This window comes from Micropterus dolomieu, linkage group LG19, assembly GCF_021292245.1.
Source record: "Micropterus dolomieu isolate WLL.071019.BEF.003 ecotype Adirondacks linkage group LG19, ASM2129224v1, whole genome shotgun sequence".
Lineage (NCBI taxonomy): Eukaryota > Metazoa > Chordata > Actinopteri > Centrarchiformes > Centrarchidae > Micropterus > Micropterus dolomieu.
Genome location: NC_060168.1, coordinates 17,375,603 through 17,385,258, shown reverse-complemented (window position 1 = coordinate 17,385,258; position 9,656 = coordinate 17,375,603). Strand labels below are relative to the sequence as shown.

The window sequence follows — 9,656 nt, the reverse complement described above, 5'->3', positions numbered from 1 at the left end:
CAGCAAGGCACATAGGATATATAAATATGGCGATGTACACATGAAGGACATAGCTTAAACATATGTCTGAGAAAATTTTTACCTGATTACTAAGTAATAATATAATAAAAGTAATAATATAATTTTATGAGTATCGTTCTCCACTGACATTGCAATTCATACGAAATGTTAGTTAGTTAGCATTTATATTTTCCCTTCTGCTGATGTCAACCACATGACTTTCTCATAAGATTGAAAAGAGGAGCTTTGGATATTGTTAGTTTACCTGCATACGTCTCCTCCGTTATACTCAGGCACTCTTTGTTAGCAGGTACACAAGATCCCCCCGTCTCGTCTTAACCAGAGTCCTCCTCAGTCTTAATAACACCCTCACAGTTTAAAGTGTTAGATTAACAGCTGTCTTGTCTCACGATTGTGTTGAAATTATTATTTTTGATGAATATGATTTGGTAAAATGTTTCCTCACTTGTCAATGTCATATTAAAACAGGAGTTTCCAATCACGTAAAATTAAATGGATGGATTAAATTACTTTTTTTTAAGTGACCTGACCACATATAAAACCAAGCTGTCAATTACATGTTGCAAACAAAGGCATTGATTTTAACATGAGTGCATTATTGATACAAACATATAAATGTACATTCAGTTGCTTATCATGAGGGGAGGACGCATCTGATGTTGACTGACTGGACACAAGGAAGCTGATTTTCGTTGCACCAGAAACTAGAATGGCAGGCCGGGTCGTAATTTGCCATTATGCAACAGCAGGACCATATCTGATTTATTGCCAAGGGGAGGGGAACTGGTGAATCCCAAATGTGGTACTCTTTTATCCATCCAATTGCCCGTTAAACCAGAATATGGAGTCTGAATATGTCCTCTCAGTTTCCTGGTTTTGGTGCTTGAAAGGTGTGATGATCAATTTGGCCTCAAGATCTTCCAATAGCATCTCAATGAGGAAGCCCTTGTCTGCCATAACCTCAGCCCCTGGCTCCAGTAACTCCAGATTCCTGACTGCCTTGTCAACTCCTTGTTAGAGATTGAGTAAATAATTTGGATGTAAAAGTGACTGCACCACAGGGTATGTGATGTATATTTCAGAGTGGAGCTTAATTGCATCTGAACTCTGTGGAGCCACCAATGAACCTCACATTTAGGCTGTACTGCTGGAATTTCACAGGCATTGTTCATCTCACCCAGCTCTTACATCATCTAGATTTGAATGGATCCCAATACAAGGTACAAGTAATTGGAACATGTGATTAAAACATGACTTACTGTATAACTGCTCACTCCAAATATCTCTGCCAAAACTCTCTCCCTAAGGCAAGCAGCGGCATATAGGCAAAACATGAAGAATTCATCAATAAGCTGCAGTTCACATCTGGTGATTGGCCTGTTGACCTATTTCTTTACAGGTGTACCCAATCATCCTGGCTTTGGACCAGTACACAATCCTTAATGCAGAAGGCTCAATGTATCTCCAGAAAACAAAAAAACACATGTTTGGATGAGAAATACCAGAAGTCTTAATCAGACATACATCATCTATCCAGGAGTTCAGAGAGGGTAAGGCTGGACAACAGTTCCTCTAACTCCTGTATTTTTTCCCAGTGCCTCATCAAGTGCACCTACTTAAATAAAAAGTAAAAATCCTAATCATGATAATAAATTGCACTTAAAAAACTTTTAGAGATAAAAGTTATAAATCTTAAGTAGTCAGCTCATACTTGATAATTTGGTAAATTAGTATTATCTTTTTTTACTAAAACCAGCTGAAAAAAACCCACTCTAAATGCATAATTTATTCAGGTCAACTTTCCTTACACCCATTTCAGGAGCTGAATGATAATGGAAAATATTTTTCACCAGACTCTTGGTGAGCTAGGACTTCATCCTCCTGAAAGTGCAAAGCACACTCAAAAGGGGTTGATGGATAAGACACATGCCTTTGGTGTGAGAGACCCAGGTTCAAATCCACTGTGACACTTAGCCCCTAGTTGCTCTAGAGGCGTGTGACCTCTGACATATAGCAATTGTAAGTCGCTTTGGATAAAAGTGTCAGCTAGATGAGTAAATGTAAACTCTCATTAATCTCAAATAAGCAGTTTGAGATGGGCATTTTTTTCACATCTACATCAATTATAAAACTGTGCACAAAATGAAAGAATTTAGTTGCCTTATCAGTCATCATTGTTTTGATGTTACAATAGATGGCGGTGGTGGTGGTATAAGTCAATGTATGGCCATTTTGTGATAAGCAGGGAGTCTGAATTGAAATCATATGTAACATATTTAACTTTTATATTCTTGTATGTTACCATCATTTTATTTATTTATTCTTTGGTGTTTTAGCTTGAGCTTAAAAAGGGGCATGACGTCCCTCCCACTGTGTCTAGTGGACTGGCATTACCAAGGCTACAAAAACTGGCCCGTGAGCCTACTCTCTCTCTTTCTATTTATCTCCATCTGGTATTCACAATGCTTCTTTTCATTTTGTGCCATTCAGCACCACAGTACATGCAGTATCTCCTAAATCAATGCATTGCTGATATTACTGATTTCTACACCATATTGTTCATTTTGGTTCATTTAAAATAAATTACATTTGTTGAAATATGTCTCTTGCGTAGACCGCCTTCTTGTCACCCTCATTGAGCCAATTCGTGACAAAATACAAAAGTGATGACATGTTGTGGTTTGTGAGCTGATACTGAGACCCTCCCTGCAACCTCAGAGGCTGACTGGAGAGTTTTTAACAGAAGAGCTGCAAGTCACTGTTTGGTTACACGGCTAACAACTCAGTTTTTCTACTTACCTTGGAGGGAGAGACTTAGGTAAGACTAGTTTGTCCAGCAGTTTGAGTCAAAGAGGATATCTGGAGCAAAGTGTGTGTTCACTGTCCACTAAATTTTCTCCATAATAGATATAGCCAGTTTCCTGGACGTCTCAAAGGAAGATGCTGCAATTCTCAACAGGAGCTCTGCTTCTTCTCTTACCCTGGTTTGGTGGCCTGGTCCTTGGAGAGATCAGTGACAACTTCTCCCAGTGCCTGAAATTCTTCTATAACAAAACTCCACCAAAGGGTATCAAAGCAGCAGGATACCAGCCAATTTGCCAGCGCTACAAAAACCAGTACCACTTTGCCAGCCTTTATCACCGTCAGCATCGTGCACCATTGTACTCTGCGTACATACTCAGTCCTGCAGATGGCAAACGGCCCAAAACCTCTTGGATGTATGAACCACAGGTAAGCTAATGAATTCACATTTGTTCTTCTATAGAGGTGCTGTTGTAGTGTGTCTGTAAAAATCATGAAATGGAAATTCTGCATTTGCATGTAGATCTAATAGGAATTTATTTTTGGGTTGTAAGCTGGGTATGAGAAATGTGTGAGAGAGAACATTAATATTTCCTGTTCAATACTGAGTATCATTGTGGTCAATGTGTTACTTGCTCAAATGCAGTTTTTACCACTACCTATAAGCAGAAGCAGCGTCTCTCATACAGAGTCACAGAGGAAATAAAGTAGAGCATTTTATCCATTTTGTTTTTATTTTTATTTTATTTTATTTTATCTACCTCTTCTTCAGCTAGATGACTGAATCAGTCGCAAGCCTGTTTACACAATAGAAGCACACTAACACTCGCCGATTAAACTACGCTCAACACTAAGCAGCAAAATGCTTTTATGTAGCTTCTAAAAAGCAGCATCTCCTTCTCTCTCTCTCTGACATTAAGCTGGTGTTTGATAGAGCCAGCCCTGATATGCAGCCTTTCCCAGCCCCAAAACCAGTCTACAGGAGTGTGATTGAGAGCCAGGCAGTGCTTCGGGACTACAAGAACTCCAGCTACACCAAGGGCCATCTCAATCCCAGCATGCACCAGAAAACAAAAGAAGGCCGTGAAGCGACCTTCACCCTAACAAACATTGTCCCTCAGCGCGCAGGCTCCAACAGAGACACCTGGAACCCACTGGAGAAGGAGGTGATGGAGAGGTTCAAGGCTTTCTGCAACGGGCCAATGTATGTGATCACCGGAGTCATGCCTTATAAGTCTGAAACCCGCTGGATCAATAACAGGGTGTCTGTTCCTGAGTACATGTGGTCTGCCTACTGCTGTCCATCCTACAAATCCAACCTTCCGAAATCTGTGAAGCCCTTTTTCCCCACATATGCTGCAGTGGGAAGAAATGACCGCAACAGTGGAGAAGAGATTGTCCAGGTAGATCCAAAAGCAGACCCCAGCATGAGAGGCTATGATGTGAGGCAGCTGTCCTTAGAGACCCTAGAGAGCATTTTGAGAACAAGGCTGAGAATGCCTGTCAGTCTTTTTATAGGGCAGTGTAAGCAAGAAAGGGTGACAAGCTCTTGGTCTTTGTGGAAGTAACTTAACTTCCCTGCACACGGTTAATCTATCGTAGCCAGAAGTCGCCAAGTATAACACATCCCTCCTAGTCAGACTCAAAGTATTACAGAGATTCCCTCACAGTTTAATGAGTGCATAAATGTTTAATCAAAATGTTGTTCTTTCTTGATGGTTGGAAATGAATTTTTCAGAATTTGATCTCACAAATTTTGTATTTTCCCCCCTTATCAATGTCATCTTATAACATGTTCACTAACCCCATGATTTTCTAATAAAACATACTGACAAAGGCAAAGAGTCTTCTGATGAATTGAAATATTTATTTCTTAATATGACCAAAACACATATATACAAAATACCAACTTGTCAATTATATTGTCAGGAAAAAAACAACAGCACCAACTTTAACATGAGTGAATTATTGATAAAAAGACAAAAATGTAGAGTTTATTGATCATCATAAATAAGTACAGGCTTTGTACATACAAATGAATACACCTTAAGTTAAAATGGCTGAACTTCTGAGATTGATTCAATTTCTCCTCGGAGAAACACCATGTACGACTGCCTTCTTGTCAACTTTGGAGATTTGCCTTCTTTATTTACTAGTGAGTAAGAAAAGCAACACCAAATCACTGAGAATAAAATTAGCATGTACCAGTCACATTCGTCACCTAAATTCTACCACATTCAATTAAACACCTGTTTTTTGCTTCCAGTTCTATCACAGATTTGAAGGAGAGGCTCTAAAAACACTGGTGGTTTTTCAGTTGCTCCACATCACTAAAGCCACTTCCACAGTTGGAGCACTGGAGTGTCGCCTTTTCACTGTTGTGTATGAGTTGGTGTCTCTTTAAGTACTCCACGCGACTGAACCGTTTTCCGCATGCTTCACACCCGTACGGACGTTCACCTGTGTGAATCCGCTGGTGCCGTTCCAAATTGCCTAGCCGACTGAAGGTGCGCCCACACTGAGGGCACCGGTGAGGCCTCTCCCCCGTGTGCACCAGATGATGTCGTTCCAGTGAGCGCGAGTGCGTGAAGCGCTTCCCACAGATTTCACAGCAGTGCGGCCGCTCGGCGGCACAGGCACACTCATGGTTCTTAAGTGCCCAGGCGTGGCTGAACGTGTTGCCACAGTGGGCACAAGGGAAAAGACTGCCCTCTGCTGCACTGTTCTGTAATTGAGAGCCTCCTAGTGGACAGGGGTGCTCCTCCAGCTCAGCCTCTGAGGTGAAGCCTCCTCCACACTGTGGGCAAAAATGGAGCAGGTCCCCGCCACCCTCCTCTTCCCCTCCGCTCTCCCCAACACTTCCTGAAGCAGACAGGTGGGGCAGGTGCTCGGACTCTCCCAGCTCCACCACATCCTCTGCAGCCGAGTCGCCCTCTCTCAACTTCTTCGACCAGCCTAACCTCAGCTCCACTCCCCCAACCACTCCAGCCCTCACGGCATCCTTCAATCTGCCTTGCCCGATCTGCTCCTCTCTCTGCAGGGTGGGTGGCTGAGGCTCCAGCTCTCCATCCTGCTCCAATCCATCAAGACCTATGTACTTGGGGACCATGCTGACCTCACTGCCTCGCACTACCTCTGAGACAGGGCTGACAGGCTGGGAAGCCGTCATGGCAGCCTGCTCGCGGCCTCTCTCAGCCCTTAGTGCGGACTCCAGACCCCTCAGCTCATCCATGGTCATGCCCCCCTCCGATGGCTCAGTTGAGTCCACCTCCCAGTCCTCTTCCTCTCTCTCTCCTGAATGAATGGTCGGGGGACGATCTGACAGGTCTCCTGAGCGGACACAGAGGGAGTAGGAGACATGTGGAGGAGAGAGATAGAGAGAGCTGGCGTAAGCGATCATTACCACTTTCTTGTCTCTGAACATTTCACTAACTCCCCCCCCTCAGTCAGTGTGTCCTGGGCTTATTACCTTCACTTTGGGATCTGGAGCCAGTGTGGAGTTTCTTGTTGGGCGGGTTCATCTTCAAAGCCTCCTTGATTAACCGGAGAGAGGTGGGTTGATAGCCCTCTGTTTGAGCAAACTGCAATGACGAGCGGGAGAGTTATAGGGCAAACACCTCAAACCAGATAGGATGTGCAATTTATAGTTACATTTATAAATACCTTTTTCAAAATGTTCGCAATGTACTATGTAAAAAAGCTATATTATTGGTAATATTTCTTCAAAGCTTTTTATTTTATTTGCCCTGAAAAACACCTTGAACTGACTTGACAGGGAGGCTAATGACACATTCTGCACGCTTTGAATATTCAAATACAGAAGAGAGGCAAAGAGTGGATCTGTGCCCTGCAACTTGGTCATGTGGTGGAATAGCAAACTGTTTTTCACCACTACTAGTAGTAGCTAAAAGTACCTAAAAGCTTGCTGCACTTGAGATGTGAAGAGCCCTACTCAACGGGCTCCTCTGGAAGCTAAATATCAAATCAATAGCCTTCCCTTTATGCACTACATCTGAAATCAGTGATTTGATGGCTGAAGAACACCAGCAAAACTCTCTCTGTATTATTTCTTTGATTTTCTCTCAACATTGTTTTTTTATTCTAAATGAAGCTGCTGAGCAGTGCAGAGATGCTGTGCCACTTTCTCCTCCTACTCCTCCTCCTCCTCTGAGAAAAGCCCATCTCCCTCACCTCCTCTTTGATGTTGGCCGTCTCCTCCCCCTCACCGCTGAGGCTGCCCTCCCCTTCCTCGTCCTCCGCCATCCCTCCCTCATCCTCTTCATCTCGGGGGAACTGGATGAGGTACATCTCCCTGGCCTCCTTTCCCCCTCGTCCTCCTGCTCCTGCTACCATCCCCACAGCTCCTCCACTTCCTCCCCCACCGCCACCACCACCTCCTCCTTCCTCCCACACACCTCCAGGCCAGCCTTTGCCATAGGCTGCCGCCGGGCCCTTCTTTGACTTGCCTCCTGTGGAGAAGAGAGAAAGACAAGGAAGGGAAGGAGGGAGGTGAGAGAGGGAGGAGAAAGTGAGCAGGGGTGTAGGAGAGGGAGGGCACGGGGAGACGGGAGAATGAAATATGAGGGGGAGAGGAGGCCAACAGAGAGAGATGAAGGAGAGAAGAGGGAGGAGAAGTGGGAGATGAGGTGGAGGAGGGGATTGGAGGGCAGACAGGAACAAGAGTATGGGGAGGTTGAGGGTGGAAGAGAGTGAGGAAAGGGAGAAGGGGGAGGAGGAGTGAGCATGATGAACGAGTGAGGACAGGGGGGCGTAGAAGGACAGACGAGAGAGCGGGAAGGAGAGAAAAACATGTGAAAGGAAGGAGTAAACCAAGAGAGGCAGAGAGGAGAGGGAGAAGTGGAGTTGGCAGGGGCCACAGGAGAGATGAGGAGAGGGAGGACATGTTGAAGGAGTGATAGGGTAAAAAGAGGAATGACAGAGACAGACAGAGGAGAAGTGGAAGTGGAGAGGAAGTGTGTAATTATGGTGGTGGTGGAGAGGAGCGGGAGAGGAGGCGGAGGAGGTGGGGGAGGGAAGGGGGGGGGGGCGGGAGTGTGTGTGCAACGTGATGAGGGAGAGAACAGAGCAGGAGGTGGTGGGGGCAGGGAGAGAGGAGAGGGCGTGAAGGAGAGAGGAGCGGGAAGGGGAGGAGGTAGAGTTGGAGAGATACAGAGAGAAGTGAAGGAGGTGGGGGGAGGGAAAGGAGCACAGCAGGAAGGGAGGGAGGGAGGGAGACAGAGAGTGTGCAAAAGCACAGAGGAGTGGGAGGGACAGAATGCAGCAGGGAGAGAGACAGAGAGAGAGAGAGGAGAGGGGGAGGTGAAGGACAGAGGGAGAGAACATGAAGAGGAGGCGGAGGAGGAAGGGAGAGAGGAAGGAGGGAGGGAGAGATCAGCTCTTGCCAGATGGTTTCCAACAAAACAAGTGCGTCTTCACATAAGCCCTGGCCGCATGCAAGAGCCCTGTTTCTCACAGTAAAAAAACACAATAATGCTGAAATATGGGAGCTGTTTTTAGCAACGTAAAGACCGCTTTAAACGCGATCCATGACGGAAGCCTGCTTGTTTTGAGGAGAAAATGCCATCCTCAAGCCATCCGAAATACTTACGGGTCACCTCAACTTTTCGTTTCAGCCGCCCTCCTCCTGCTCCTTCATCCGCCGCCAGTCCGGCGTTGCGGCGGTTGGCAGCCCAGCCTAGCCCGTACATGCGCTCGGTTCTCAGCTTGCTCTCGGTGAGCCTCAGCCGCAGTTTGAGGGCCTCGTTCTCCCTCCTGTTGAGGGACAGCTCCACCAGGTAGTCGTTCACCGTCTCCTGAAAGAGTTTGGTGATCTCACAGACCGAGGCTCGGATCAGACTGTCCATGACAGCCGTCAGATGCGTCTCAAAGGTGGACACCGATTCCTCCATCATCGTGGCCGCAGGTTCGGACGGGAGCGGAGCTGAGGGTCATGATCATCAATTAGTTAGATGACACAGTTTTCCCACTGAGGTCGCAAAAGTTTCACACTGTTTCAGTCGTTCATACTTTAGCCTATATAACAAATCGTATACAAATCGCAAATTTCAGTCACAAGTAATAACTTTATTTGTCGCTGCTATCTAGCAGCTACACAATACTTATAATATCGACATTAATGTGAGCCCACACACCAATATTATGATTATTCCATCTATTACTATATAATTAAAGACTATACAGCCCGTGTGTTCAGAAAGTACAACGGCAGTATTGTCAGTAAACACCATACACTGCGTCAGGTTAGCTTGTTGTAATAACTTGTACTACTGATCGACACACAGTTAAAGTAAAAAAGGAGCAGCAGCCCCTCCGCAGCAGCGGTGGAAAGTGATCGTGCTAGCAGCCTGGCTAATTTAGCTTTGTATACGCACCGTTTGTTGGATGAAACCCGGAGCAGTAACTCAGACGTGAATCGGCGACAGACGGTGTGATTTCGCGGATCGCGGATCAGCTTGCTCGTTGTTCATAAGAACAGAGACACGACGACAAAGGAAAGCGCCATCCAACTTCTGCCCTCTCTCTCCCTGCCACTGTTTTCCTTCTCGCCTCCTTCAGCACTGCTTAGTGATGCTTGCTTGAGAACACTGCGCATGCCCAGTACCGTAATTACGCTACACTCAGGAAAAGCTGCACCCTGGGAAAAAAACAAAATACTAAACTCGGGATTTTTCATCACTTTGTAGTTAATGTGATCTCAACAGTGGGTGGTGATCATTATTTTAAGGAAACAGGGAAATAATAACGTAAAAATACATAACTTGTACTTGATTGGCGTTTTGTTTAGCGTGTGTAAAGCATCCTCCAGGATGGAT

The 9,656-nt window shown here is 45.4% G+C and overlaps 2 protein-coding genes across 2 annotated transcripts; one reads left to right on the top strand and one right to left on the bottom strand.

The window, feature by feature from the left end:
• The first annotated feature begins 2,376 nt into the window (after positions 1-2,376).
• On the top strand, positions 2,377-4,584 carry LOC123958217 (endonuclease domain-containing 1 protein-like). The gene is made up of 3 exons (XM_046031473.1): positions 2,377-2,436; positions 2,935-3,252; positions 3,744-4,584. Exons 1-3 carry the CDS (start codon positions 2,377-2,379, stop codon positions 4,389-4,391), a joined length of 1,026 nt encoding a protein of 341 aa, XP_045887429.1. The 3' UTR covers positions 4,392-4,584.
• Positions 4,585-4,676: 92 nt separating this feature from the next.
• Positions 4,677-9,409, bottom strand: si:dkeyp-121d2.7 (zinc finger protein 696). Its single transcript, XM_046031201.1, has 5 exons — positions 9,216-9,409; positions 8,432-8,764; positions 7,015-7,292; positions 6,293-6,404; positions 4,677-6,153 (listed from the first exon to the last, which is right to left on the bottom strand). The coding sequence occupies exons 2-5, from the start codon at positions 8,733-8,735 to the stop codon at positions 5,117-5,119; spliced, it is 1,731 nt and encodes a 576-aa protein (XP_045887157.1). The 5' UTR covers positions 8,736-8,764; positions 9,216-9,409; the 3' UTR covers positions 4,677-5,116.
• Positions 9,410-9,656: the final 247 nt, after the last annotated feature.